This window comes from Emydura macquarii, unplaced genomic scaffold (assembly GCF_026122565.2).
Source record: "Emydura macquarii macquarii isolate MOO-44397 ecotype Brisbane River unplaced genomic scaffold, CSIRO-AGI_Emac_v2 contig_2417, whole genome shotgun sequence".
NCBI classification, from domain to species: Eukaryota; Metazoa; Chordata; order Testudines; family Chelidae; genus Emydura; species Emydura macquarii.
Genome location: NW_027132554.1, coordinates 3,624,960 through 3,639,650, shown reverse-complemented (window position 1 = coordinate 3,639,650; position 14,691 = coordinate 3,624,960). Strand labels below are relative to the sequence as shown.

The window sequence follows — 14,691 nt, the reverse complement described above, 5'->3', positions numbered from 1 at the left end:
AGTGGTGGTGCCCAAATCAGCCAATCAACGGAAAAAGGTGATATTAGCTTACATCAGGAGGGTGGCAACTACCTACATCAAAGGGGGCAGAACGAAAGTGTACGTAACAGTGTATAGAAGAGGGTGTCAGAGGGAATACCGGCGTCCGGTCTAGGGGATAACGGAAAGTCCCGCCGTTGGGCCGAGACCATTGTAACGCCTCCTATGCGAAACTGACCCAGAGATATTCTGTAAGTCACTTCTCATTGTGCCGCACGCAATAAACCTGGCCTGGGCGCCTTCGTTGCTCAGCTAATCCGTGGTCGTGTCGACTCATTCTATCGTGACAGCCGTCTCAGTTTCCTGGACAAGGCTGGGACAGCATCTACACAGGGACACACGCACGCAGCCTACACTGATAAACATCGGTGACCAACACACCGATTACCACACCTTGCACCCTGTGTTGTCATTTACTCCTGTGCAAAATGGGTGTAAAATACTACCCTGGCGACCTGGTCACGTTTCACCCCACGTGGGCCCCAGTGTAAATGATGATATTAGGCACAAGGCAGCAGAGAATCACGATCTCAGTCTTCCAGGCAGAGACCTGAAAAGTTAAGACCCACTCCCCATTTCCCCACTGAGAATTCTTTGCATTGGTCTTCACTGCAAAGGGTGTGGGGGAGATCCCCACACATGGTCTCTCAAGGCTGCCTTTACCAGTTAACATCAAGGTATCGGCCAGAAAGAAATCTTCTACTTTGAACAGGTAGAGAACACAGCCATCACTGCTACTCAAGTAAGGAAGGCAACTCACGTTGACCCAGTACTGTCCCAAGTTATGGACCTAGTGATGCATGGAACATCTCTACGAGACTCTCAGATCTCACCCCTGCACTCATGGGACTGGCCTGAAAACCCATGGCAGTGTATTCACATTGATTTTGCTGGCCCATTTGAAGGAAGCATGTTCCTGGTTGTTGTAGATGTCCGCTCTAAATGGCCAGAAGTCTCTGTTATGCTGTCCACGACTGCTGAAAGTACTATCCAGAAACTGCATGAAATCTTCAGTTGTTTCGGTCTGCCAGAACATCTTATGAGCGACAACAGACTGAGGAGTCTCTCAGGAGTTTGAAAATTTTATGAAAGCAAATGGGATACATCACATCACTTCAGCACCATATCATCCATCCACCAGTGGATTATCTGAAAGGTCTGTGCAGACCATAAAACAAGCTTTAAGATCTGCCAGGGGACATTCGTCCATTCAGAAGCATCTGGACATCTTCTTACTATCCTACAGAAACACACCTCATGCTACAACCAAAGTGTCCCCGGCCTTTCTAATGATGGGACGACAGTTGTGCACTTGCTTTGATCTGCTGAAACCCACCAAGCACAAGTTGTGCAACATCAACAGCAAAACCAAGTCATCAGACGTGCACCCAGAGCAAAAGACCAAACCTTTAGTCCTGGACAGCCTGTCCTAGCTCAGAACTCTGCTTCTGGAGCTAAATGGGTCCCTGCTACAGTCATCGCCCAGACAGGGCCTGTTTCCTGCACTGTCCAGACTGCAGATGATCTCACCTGGCAGCGGCATGTAGATCAGTTGTTCCAGGTCATACGTGTTCCAAGTACACATCTGCAGTTGAAGTGCCTGACCTCACCATTACAGGTGAGACCCTCGAGTCGAGTCACCCGTTCCTGACTCCCCTTCTCCATCCACCTCTGCAGCAGATACAGCCCCTCCCATTTGAGTAGATACAACATCCTCACCTGTTCGAGCTACGAGTCCTGAGCCCATTGTTAGACCCGCACCAATAACACCTTCCAGTGCAAGAACCCAGAAGTCTGCCAAAATCCACCTAGAGAGAGAAGGCCTCCTCAACGGCTGGATCTTTAGCTACGGCAAACCCACGTTACGGGGCAGAATAATCCCCGGGGTTCAGCCAGGAAATGGGGCAGTGTACTCTCATTCCCTAGTTTAATGATTGTTCTGTTAAATAGGCATTTTCAATAAGGGGGGAGGAGTATGTTGTGTATTTTGTGTCTTGCCTAATTGCCTAGGTTGCCATAGCAACAGAGCTTAGCTTGTTGCCATAGCAATAGAGTTAGACTATTAGTGGATAGCTCAGCCAGTCCTGGCTGGTTTTAGTGTTAAGTTCAATAAAGATGCTCCCTGTGTTGCATCTCTCTGTGATCCTGTGCTGATTTCTCTCTCTGAATATGAGCAATTAAAAGGAATTCAACATAACAGCAAGTATCGTAATGCCACTATATAAATCCAGGGTCACCCAATGAAATTAATAGGCAGCAAGTTTAAAACAAAGAAAAGGAAGTACTTCTTCACACAACGCACAGTTAACCTGTGGAACTCATTGCCAGGGGATGTTGTGAAGGCCAAAAGTATAACTCGGTTAAAAAAAGAACTAGGTAAATTCATGGAGGATGGGGCCATCAATGACAATCAGCCAAAATGATCAGGGATGCAACCCTATGCTCTCTAAGCCTCTGAATATCAGACACGGGGACTAGATGACAGGAGAAGGATCACCCGATAATTGCCCTATTCTGTTCACTTCCTCTGAAGCATCTAGCACTGGCCACTGTCAGAAGACAGGATACCGGGCTAGATGGACCATTGGTCTGAGCCAGTGTGGCCGTTCTTATGTTCTTAAAAACTCCTTCATCGGTATCTGTGCTGGGGATGCAGGTCTTTTCCCCATTCTGCACAAGCAGGAATGTACCTCTAGGCCCACTGGTGTGCTTCATTCTGGGCTAGTCTCTCTGGGGTGGTTATGTTTGTGTGCTCTTTGGGCTCAGTCGTACACAATGCACTAGCAGGGCTCAGGTTTGTTTGATATATTTGATGCTCCAACATGTTGGTTCCAGTCCTGCACCCTTTTCAGTCAATAGCAAAACCCTCATTGACCTCAATGGGGTAGGACCAAATGCATTGACTAAACCCCTAACTGGGGCAAATCGAGAAGGCAGATGCCAGGAAACTAGGATTTATGCTATACAACCCTCTCAGTTACTGTGGAGCAAATCTTGATGCAAATGGTTTTAGAATAGGCTGAAGTTCACCCTCTTTACAAGTAGAGGGAGCATCATTCCCAGTTCAGATGTAGGGATGAAAGGTGGTCAGCTCTGCGCTCTTACCGCCCCAAGTTCTAACTATCTTGTGTAGTATCTTCTAACTCAGTGGAGTGATACAAGACTAGAACCTACCCTGTGTTTGCCTAAAAGTCCCTTGAGGCTGGGAAGCATGTCACCCACATCCATAGCTCTGTAGTCATAGTTATTAGCAAGAACTGAACCAACTCAAGCTGAACATTTGGCCTTTCCATTTATCTGCGGTTTTAGAAGCTGGGTTTAATTGAGGTAGATTTTCAGCATGTGTTCTGAGCCAAAGACAACAGCTGCCCCTACTCACACTTCTCCTACCTGAGCTACTTTCACCAGCACCCCCCATAAAAGCACAGGCGTTTTCCTATTGTTGTAGCTAAGTGTTTGTGCTGAAAGGAAAATTAAAACTGCCCTGGGAGCAGATGCCAAATTAGCACAAGTCACCCATAAGCAAAAATGCAGAAAGTCTCCAGTGAAAAGTTAAAAGCCAGTTGAATGTGTTAGTAAATTAACTATTAGGCTGAGCTGATGGCGGGCGCAGTATCTGACCTCCCTCTCCTGTGGGTGTATAACTTTATGATTGTTATAAACAAGTCATGCTTTCAGAGTATTTCTGATCAGTTCTACTTTACACTGGGCATGAAACAAGCAGGACATGCCTCCATACTAAACCACTCAAAGGCTGTAAGTTTAATTAATTAATTACTCTTTTCCTTAGATAGCAAAATATCTCTCCCACCTCAAGTTTGACCTGTGACATCAACTCTTGTTCCACTCCTCGGTCCCTTTTGAGCAGTGACCAACAAATGTGCTAAAGTGAGGAATAAAAGGAAATAAGTATGGGACTCAGACTCCTCCCTTCCAGTGACTTAGGCTATGTCTACACTGATGGCGGCAAAGTTGCCGCCGTCAGATCGACTTATCTGGATTGACTGAGCGGTCAGTGAAGACCTGCACAGTCGATCTAGAAGTCAACGCTATTAATCCACCCCTGCAAGTGGTGTAGCGCTGCGTCGACGGGAACATAGTTCCTGTCGGGACAGTGCAGTGAAGATGGCGCGCAGAAGAGAAGCGCAGCAGTCAACGGGAATTACGCAAGTTTTCTGCGTAGTTTGCGTAACTCCTGTTGACTGCCACCGAATCGCCGGGGTAAGCGTAGACCAAGCCTTAGAGAAGGATTTTCACACAAGTCTCCCATGAAAAAAGGCTAAGGTTTGCACAGCACTTTGAAGACATAAAGAACTTTACAAGTGTTACGTATTCTATTTTTAGTCTCTCTCCTCCTTAGTGATAATTTAGCATTTGTTTTCAGTATGCCCCCGCATTCAAGGAAAGAACCTTAGTGGTCCATAAGTACTTTTGATGGAGGATTATAGATCTAAAATATTTTATTAGCAATTTGCCTTTTGAGATGAGAGTATTAAAACAAATACATCAAGAAATACGCAATGTTATGTCTGTCCAGCACTCAGATCTTGTAGCAGTGAGTTCTTAGAAAAACCCTAGGAGAAACAGATAGTCGTTAACCAAGGTGACCAGGAAATTCTAAGTTTGTTTTCCCAGCTTAGTAAAGAATTCCTCTACAATACTTTTATATGTAAGTGTAAGCTGGATCATGTACTGAGTTGCCATTATGGTGATGATCTGCAGAACAAGAGGAGTTGTGTGAATACTGAATAGAGATTTCCTTTTTTAAAAAATTCACTTTTTAAGAAAATTCTGGGGAATGTTCACAGAAATTGACTTTTGAAGATGTAAATATGAGAATCTGCCTTGGAAACCTGGTTCTAACAGTTCTTCTCAACCAATCGGGGAACAGTCATCCTTTTCCAATAAGGGAACAGAAACATACCAATCAAACAATTCAGCAAGTCAAATTTCAAAATACTCCAATGAACTTCTTGGGCTAATATCACGCCAAGCACTATTGACTGAAACTGGGATTTTCAAAAGACCCTAAAGGAGTTTTGTGCACAAATCCCATTGAAATGCAGTGTGAATTGAGCTCTGAACTTTCTCAGATGCCTTCAAAGATCCCAGACTGAAATTCTTCAGCAAGTAACTTCAAGTCAGAAATAAATTACTGAATGGAGGAAAACTGTAAGCAATTTGCAGGCAATTTCAGACAAGAATCAGAAGAGAAATTCATAAAGTATATTATTTGCTTACTTTAATTTTCAGTGTAACATCCTGAAGGACATAGAGCAAGTCTATGGTGAACTCTTGGTGTCCCTATGGAAGTCAGACAATATCCCTTATGGCACTAAAATAGGATCACTTAGCACTAACCTCCTCCCCTTTCTGATCATAAAACATGTAACACTGCCTATGTGCCACCCATCACAAAGAAAATCTGAAGTACACAACCACAACCCTGCAGGTCTGCAGGATTGCCCAGCCACTCTGGATATAGATGTTAAAGGTGGGGCAGACGGATTCCTCTCACTTTACTATATGCCGGAACTAAAAGCTCAAGTAATGAATACGCAGCAACATAGGAAGAGCCTCCACCAACGTACAAGAGGACTGGCTCACCACAGCCTGCTTGTGCAGATTATCCCAAAGTGGTCACCTCTGAGGCCTGAGAAGCGCTGCCACATCAGCCTCAGCTGTTAATCTCACTGCATGCTGTCACAGGTGGGGGAAGGGACACAGGCTGGAAGTTCATGTGCCAAAATTAGGAATTCCATTCAGTCTCCCAAAAGATAGCGCTTCTGGTGCAGGTGCTCAGTAAACAGCTCTTCAAAGCACTGAACCCCTCACTATGCTATATGGAGGGGTGACAACGTATGTGTTGAGGGCTGCTTGCCTCTTGCTCTCTACTTCGCTCATTCTCAACCTGTCCATTAATGTTCGTATAGCAGTGCCCATCAGCTGTGGTGTCTGAGAGCGCCCCAGGAAGCTGAAGCCCCAACATCCAACTTTCCTCCCTGCTTTGCCGTCTTGTGTTTGTAATTTCATTTATTTCCCTGATAACCAACTATGAAACTGCAGACAACACAGCAGCAGCTGAGCTGTAAGGCAGAAAGTTGTTATTACAAGCATACATTTTTCACTAATGGGAACTCGGAAAAATACTGGCAGGCACTTTTTGTACTAATGTGCTCTATCTATTGTCCAGGCCTGTATAGTGAATAAATTGTTTCCCATAAAAGCCCCAAGGGTCTGCAGAAGGGTTTGGCTGAGTCATAGTCCCTTTTTAGCCTCCAAAAACCATGTAACGGTTTTCTTTGTGTATTTGCCACAACTGATAAGGTTTTATTGGAAATGGAGGGTCAACAGATGACAAAGGAAAACCCCTTCAAGCAGGACCCAGAACACTGAGCACTTGATTACCGCTCCATGATGCTCAGAGAGCTTCGCATTATGGGAGTGCAGTAGCTCAGCACTGCCACAAATGGTGCGCATGTCCACTTTCGGATATCAGCCCACAGGGACATACAAATAGATGCAAAGAGTGGTTATTACAAGCTCCAGACTGGGTCCCTCTTCTCCTCCTCTTTCAGCTAGTATGATTTCCATCCAGTGGCAGCATGATAAACCGAGTCTTGGATGTGGACTCATTGCATGATTCCCTCTCCTCAGTGTAATTCTTTCATCCCAATGGCAACTTCAGAAAAATAACATGTAATGAAAACAGACAATCTCATTTTTTTCCCATCACTCATTTTATTCTACTAAGCTACTGCACATGGAGTCGAATCTTTATTTTGGCTCATGTCCTCTTGCAATATCATTACCTCGCTCACAGAGGAAAAGCCCTCTGGAGATTTGCAATCCAAACAGGCCCTAGTTTTATCTACAACTATTTGAGTACGTGACCTGAGATAACCCCTGGCCAACTCTGTGCCAATTTCAAACTGCAGCCATGGGAACTTTAAATACACGGAAGATTTTCCAGCCTCTCTCAAAGGGATAGACATTCGGTTTCTTGCTTGCTTTTGTTGTTGAATGAGTACAGGTAAGTTAGGGCTTTTGGTCTAAGGTAGGAAATCCCCCCAAATAGTCTCCAAAGGATGCCATCAGATTGTCCTCTGCAGCAGCAGGCTGTTCCTCTGACAAAGCAGCTCAGCCGGGCTCCACCACTTGCAAACAGGCACTGTCTCCTTTGCTTCAGAATGCACTTCTTCGGTCAGGCTACTCCAACGACAAAGAGCTGCACTTGGACTAACAAACAGCTGAATGTGTAAAGCTGTGTTTGCATTATTCCAGGCTGGGGGGAGGGGTTCATCTTCAGTGGCTGGCTGCTCATTTCTGGTTTTGGCATCTGGGCCTCCTTTCCCTTCTTTATACACATCACAATAAGGAAACAAGGCTGGGATTCTGAACAGAGCCTAAGGGATTTAGGTGCCCAACTCCCATGGAAATTCAATGAGACTTGGGCACCTAACTCTTGTAGGCTTCTTGGAAAATCCCAGCCCAACAAAATCAAATAACTAACACTGGAAAAAACAAAATGACAGCCCTATAAGAATGATAATGATCTCTCGTTGGAGCAATCACAAATTGGGAAGAAATTGGATAGAGAGCTGGGTAGATCATCGGGCTCAACGAGCAGTGATCAATGGCTCCATGTCTAGCTGGCAGCCGGTCACAAGCAGAGTGCCCCAGGGGTCGGTCCTGGGGCCAGTTTTGTTCAACATCTTCATTAATGATCTGGAAGATGGGGTAGATTGCACTCTCAGCAGGTTTGCAGATGACACTAAGCTAGGGGGAGTGGTAGATACAGAGGAGGGTAGTGATAGGATGCAGAGTGACCCAGACAAATTGGAGGATTGGGCCAAAATAAATCTGATGAGGTTCAACAAGGACAAGTGCAGAATCCTCCACTTTGGACAGAAGAATCCCATGCACAGCTACAGACTGGGGACCGATGGGCTAGGCAGAAGTTCTGCAGAAAAGGACCTGGGAGTTACAGTGGATAAGAAACTGGATATGAGTCAGCAGTGTGCCCTAGTTGCCAAGAAAGCTAATAGCATATTGGGCTGCATTAGTAGGAGCATTGCCAGCAGATGGAGGGAAGTGATTATTCCCCTCTATTCAGCATTGCTGAGGCTGCATTTGCAGTATTGTATCTAGTTTTGGGCCCCCCACTACAAAAAGGATGAGGACAAGTTGGAGAGAGTCCAGCGGAGGGCAACAAAAATGATTAGGGGGCTGGAGCACAAGACTTATGAGGAGAGGCTAAGGGAACTAGACTTGTTTAATCTGAAGAAGAGAAGAATGAGGAGGGATTTGATAGCAGCCTTTAACTACCTGAAAGGGGGTTCCAGGGAGTATGGAGCTAGGCTGTTCTCAGTGGTGGTAGATGACAGAACAAGGAGCAATGGTCTCAAGTTGCAGTGGGGGAGGTCTAGGTTGGATATTAGGAAAAGCTTTTTCACTTGGGAGGGTAGTGAAGCACTGGAATGGGTTACCTAGGGATATGATGGAATCTCCAACTTCAGAGGTTTTTAAGCTGCAGCTTGACAAAGCCCTGGCTGGGATGATTTAGCTGAGGTTAGTCCTGCTTTGAGCAGGGGGTTGGACTAGACACCTCCTGAGGTCCCTTCCAACTCTAATGTTCTATGATTCTATGATATAAATCACTGTATTCATATTGTTATTGGAAGTAAATTAATGTGAAGAAGGAAAGTATCTGCTTGAGGTGCACACACTGTGGAGGGAATGCAGGAGTAATCTCATTTTGTCAAAATGGCCCAGCAATTCTGCCCACGAGGCCCTCGTTTCAATGATGGATTCTGCCACAGTATAACACACTAAGAAAGAGGCTCCTTCTTTTTTACCCTTTCCAGGACAGGAACCAACTTCAAGAAAGGATTTAGCTTGGGCTGGAGACTCCCAGGGAGAGCTGATTTCCTTGTACTCACTGGTAATACCAGGATCACGGAAAGTGCAACAGGGACATTTCCCCAGTAGGAGCTGGGCTGAAATCACGTGCTCATTTCATGAGCCAGTCTCCTCCCATCTGTATGGTGGCATAAATGGTCCACTCATTGTTAATATCTGAAGGCACATCAGACTTCCTCAAGTTGCTGCAAGAAACATACATTAGCTTCCAGTTTGAAAAATATATTTTGGTGGCGAGAGCTCAGAGATTCAGTAGCTGTGTCCTGAAGCAGCTCCATTCAAAGTGTCACATTTGCAGCTCTGTGCAGCTCTTGGGGCTGGGAGATGCCATTCATCCTGTTGCGACAGATGACATTTGTGGTCCAGACCATCGTTAGTTTAAAAAATGGCAAAAATGAACATTTTTCCTCCACTAGGAAAATGTGCTGCTGGCAGTGAACCTTATTCTCAATGGTACCGTCAAAAGAAACGTTTACACAAAATATCAACATGCCAAATAGCAAACACTGAATAGGCTTGGGGTGACCACGCTAGGTAGTGAAGGCATTCATCTATATTACAGACGTATCGGGGCAGCACGTGCTCTTCACAGTACAGGAACCATCTCAAGAGGTAAGAGGACTCACACATTCTTCAATCTTTGACCTCTCTGCCAAAGCTGCCATTGGATAGGGATGCCAAGTCTGGTGGGGGTATTTTAAAGGAGGCGTTTGTCCATTAGGAACTAAACTGAAACCAACAACTCATTGAAACCACGCTACTGAAGAACCATCAAATGATAATGGCTGTCATTCACTAGTGGCTATCCAGATACAAACCAATGACCTGGAGGTGAAAGACTTCAAGGATGACTCACTGGAAAGGGGTGAAATTGGGGTAACAGAAAGTCCTGTCTGCAGGAATTATGTTGGAAGGGTATGAGCCTGGTCTATAAACGCTACTGAAAGAGAGAAAAGACTCAAGGCCAAGCGAAAAGAAACTGAAAGTAAACTGCAAAATAAAAACAAAACAAATTGTGGTTAGTAACGTTGCCCCTAATCTGGATACAAATGCACAGTAACCACAATGAGGGGAATCCTTCATTTTGTAATCTGCTGGGCTCCTTCTGTAACAATCACAATTTAAATGAGAAAAAAATAATTCTAGAGTTTTGAATCCACAACTTCAAAACCAAAATCTTGATTGAAGAAGCACAATGTCTGGTTTCTGGGCTGGGCAGATCACGGAATCCCAACCTGCTTTTTAGCTGAACGTAGCCATTTAACAATATGTGCTATCTGGAGGTCGTTGCAGCTCTAGCTTTTTGTTATCCTGGTGTTTACAACGCCTACAAAAAGGGGCTCAGTTATGTCCATCATTTGTAATTTACATAAGGTCACGTCAAGGCTTCATGCATTTCCTCTGGTTCAGATCTGTGTGCTCTTGGTTTTCTTCCTCCTCATTTATAACCTGGTAGCTGTAGGGCATTTGAAGTAAATCATCCACCACTAGCTTCCTCTCTCCATCTGCATACATCAAGTTTTACCTTTAGGTTGTGAAAATTTTAACTACTTTGTACAACAGCAGAACAGGGAAAGGGGTGCCTAGATGTAACTGACCATTTTTTCTTTAATGACAATTTTTTTTGCATATGAGGAATAAATATTTAAATTATTGGATTTTGGGAGTGAAAGAGTGACTCTTTAGTTAAATGGGGACAAGGATTTATACTGGCCATTGGACTTCCATTGTATTTGTGAATAAATCCTGCATAGTTGTCTCCTACAAGGTCTAGTAAGGAACCTTCAGCTCCCTGTGGGAATACATATTCTAATCCAAGGGACGACTCCTTCTCAGCATGAACCATCCGAGCAATGTGTTTAATGATTATTGACCATATTCACCAGTGATGCAGAAGTTGCTACAAATTACACAGTGTTCTTGTAGCCGTGTTGGTCCCAGGATACTAGAGAGATGAGGTGGGTAAGGTAATTTCTTTTATTGAATTAACTTATGTTGGTGAGAAAGTTAAGCTTTTGAGTTTACACAGAATGCTTCTTCAGGTGGCCCAAGAGAAGAGTTCTGTGTAAACTCGAAAGCTTGTCTCTCGCATCAACAGAAGTTGATCAAATAAAAGATATTACCTCACCCACCTTGTCTCTGTAAATTACACATCAATTACACATCAGATTATCAGAAAACAGATGTGAAAGGTAGCCTAACTTCCACCCACTTTTGGCACGCAGTGTGTATGCCATTGCTGGAGCCCTTCCCCATGTGGAATTTACACCAATTTATAAATCTTTGGGGATTGATTTCACATCTTGGCTTAAGCTGGTGTAACTCTCACTGATATCAGATGTCAATGCAATAGGAGCTGACGGATTTATGCCAGCGTTGAATTTGTCCCTCTGAGTGCTGGGGAAGGTACGATGGATGTTATTGCAGGTAAGTTGCTTCATCTTTAAGCCACATTAGCTGCAATTCCTTCCCACCAATGGTGTGTTAGTTACATTCATTTTGCACACCCACTGACTGTCAAATCAATGCTAATTACATTAATTCCACTTACAGCTGCCTTCTGACCAACATGATGAGTAAGTTACACCACTGTTAACAGGCTCCCATGGGAGCTACCTCCATTTACCCCAGGACACTTGGGGCTGAATTTGGCCCACCTTGGTAAGCTGGTGACATTCCAAGCCTATCGTTGTGGGGGCCATTCCTCCATTATTATTTGTGTTACAGTAGTGCCAAGGACTGACTAAGGGCATAGCTCCTGGTGCAGGGCATTGTACACAAGTAAGAAACAGTCCCTATGGTAAAAAGCTTCAATATAAAGAGAAAGGAAGTCAGTGATGAAGGGCAGACAGCACACAAGCAGCCTGATCAACGAGCTAAACAGAGAGAAAAGGAGGGGAGAGGGGACACTGAAGGGAGGGGGATTGAGGGGACCGGGGCAGGGCAGAAGTGGGGAGGAAGATAGGAGGAGAGCAAAGAGGGCGGGTGGCGGTCAAGAGACGGTGAGGGATGGTGTAGGACGGGTCGGGAGCAAACAGCCAATCAGCACAGGGAAAGAATCAAACTGTGCTAAGCTCTCTGATGACACATGAATGTGGACCAATCCCTGCTGAGGATGCTGCAGGCATCTCTACCCTTAGGGCAGCCTGTGGGGTACAGGCATTACTCGTGTAGCCAGGCAGGGCAGGGTAAGTCAGGCTGTGTCCACACTTGTCACGGCGAAGCACAGCTGCAGGGATCAGGGAAAGGCTCTAGCAGGGGAGGCAGCGGGGGGAGGTTTGGGCATGTAGAGAGCCATGCGGGACACACACCCTAAGCCAAGGATTCAAGCATGCAGGGCACTCAGCTCGCCTAAGCTGTGCCTCACTGTCTACACGGCTATTTATACCTGCGCTAGCTGGCTGTGCAGTGTCTCTACTCTACATGTCACCGTTAGTGTAGATGTACCCTTAGATTCTCTGGCTCCTCCCAAAAATTCCCCCCAAGCCCACATGGCCCAGGGGAGGGGGTGTACTGCATAGGTCCAGCTGTCCAGGGGGGAGGGGCACCCCTTTACAGGTCTGGCACAGGGAAAAATAGGAGGAAAGAGTAGTGCTCGCTGAGCCCCACCATTCTCTACACGGTCTTTGGAAATGACTGCAAACTAGGGCCCACCATATTTACATGCGGATCTGTCAGGCACAAACAACTTTAACCATGAAATGTTTTCTTTAACGTTTTAAAAATATTTCACGTTAACTAACTTACTAAAACACTGGCCTGGGGCGCGACGCTTCTGACACCCCATGCTCATCGAATTAAAGCTGCAGAAACTGCTCGGAGTCAGCCTGCTCTCATGCTGGCTGTTTGACATCTAAGGGATTTCCTGAACAATACCTGAGCTAGGCAAGAGAGTGACAATATTCACTGTCCCCAAGGGCCACCAAAATACAGACATTGGAAAGAAGAGACCCAAACAGAAGGAAAAAAATCCTCTCTCGTGAAAGCCATGACAGGAACAAACTGAGCTGAGAGTAACGTTTTCAAAAGTGCTTCAGTGTCTTGGGAGCCTGGATCCCATTTTCCAAAGTGATTTAGTCACTGACTTTCAATAAGACTTGGGCTCCTAAGTGCTTACACCACTTCTGAAAAATGTCACTCAGACATATTTGAAAATGTTACTCTTAGTCTATAGATATTGCCACACCATTGTTACACCATTGGAAAAAATAAATATTGTTGTAGCTCTCACATACATTCAGTAATAGTCGACAGCTCCAATTATTCAAGCTCTTTTGGTTTTGTTTGTTTGTTTGATTTAGCGTAACACTGACACATTTTCAAAGTAATATGACTTCAAATCATCTAAGGATTTCTGCCCAAATCTGCTTTCTAGCAACTCAGTACATTTATTTGATATCCCCTATTGACACAGCTCTCTCTCTTCTGCTAAGTAATAAGGCATAGACACGTGAATTATTCTTTGCTTGTAACTGAAAAAATAACCAGCCTTATCCAGCTGGAGAATCTGTCTCTGCACATTCCTCCTGCCCTTGGGCACTGAAAAAGGACATCCTGCAACTTTTAAAGCTGGGAGGTCTTTAAGAGTGGCAGAAATCTTCCAGGAGGCCCATCATTAGCCATTTAAAACTATCTATAGCATGGGTCTGAATTGCAGAGTTTTACAAAGCTCAGCAGAGGTAGCTATCAGGAGAAGCTCCTGTTACAGGCAGGGATTCTTCAAATCAACGATAACAAAATACTGGAATTCTCAGTGAGGACTTTAAAGGGTCACTGATGATGTGTTTTTTATTAAAAAATAAGAAGCATTGTCTGTGACACTAAACTGAACATGAATGACACTTTATAAAGGCACAGAACACAGAAGGCATGAGCTTTTACTGCCTTTCAAATATATGTCTATTATTTCTGTTGTGATGCCTGTTGTACTACCATGACTGTGCTCTTCATGTTTGGAAATTATGTGACCATCTAACAGAACTTGACCCCTCCCTTGCACCTATCATCAAGAGATCCTAAAGCATTTACTATGGGTTAGCCTAACAGTCCCTGTGATGGTTGATCACTCTTGTTACCCCGCTTCCCAGAGGAAACAGAGGCACAGAGAGATGAAGTGATCTGCCCAAAGTCACCCCGTGTAGGAATGGCTGAGACACAGGCAGAACCCAGGAATCCAGACTCCTGTCCCCTGCTCTAAGCACTATAACAAACCAGAACAAATATTTTACTAACAATTCCCGAAGCTAAAGGGGCAGAAAGCTCTCCAAAGAGTTGGAAAGCTCAGTTCAGTGAAGTCTTGCTAGTCTGGATTTCATCCATGTGATAACTTACATATATCCTTCACCTTTGACCATATCACCTGCACTCTGTCCATAATCCATCAACTATCATGCCACTCTTTTGAACATCTCAAATATCTGCCACTGAAGAAGCAGAAAACCCACATAATTTGTTTTCTCCTCTCTTTGAGATACAGGATGGGCACTAGTGACAGGTTTAAGGTAAAGTATTTTGAGAACAGCCAGATCTAGAAATGGGGGCTTTCTGCTTTTGGGGAATTGGGAATCCTTCTGCCCTATGGTAGAAGGTGATCTTTTGCTAGCGCTAACAGATTACGCAACACCAGGCATTAAGGTCTTGACACTGTGTATATGAAATCTCTTTTGAGTAATTTTTTGAGTCTTGTAAATGTATTTGTTATCATTTCTCTCTCCCTTTGAAGCCTCTTTG

The 14,691-nt window shown here is 44.7% G+C and overlaps 1 protein-coding gene across 7 annotated transcripts in view; it reads right to left on the bottom strand.

Moving 5' to 3' along the window:
- EXD3 (exonuclease 3'-5' domain containing 3) overlaps positions 1 to 14,691 on the bottom strand; it is a 505,315-nt gene that overhangs the window by 224,240 nt on the left and 266,384 nt on the right. Inside the window, exon 21 of one of the 7 annotated variants that reach the window (XM_067561573.1) lies at positions 4,390 to 4,613. The exons of the other annotated variants lie outside the window; for them this stretch is intronic. Within the exon in view, the coding sequence (XP_067417674.1) occupies positions 4,563 to 4,613 (51 nt within the window). The 3' untranslated portion in view covers positions 4,390 to 4,562. Of the gene's footprint in view, positions 1 to 4,389; positions 4,614 to 14,691 lie in introns of those variants that run through there. 7 annotated transcript variants of the gene reach the window in all.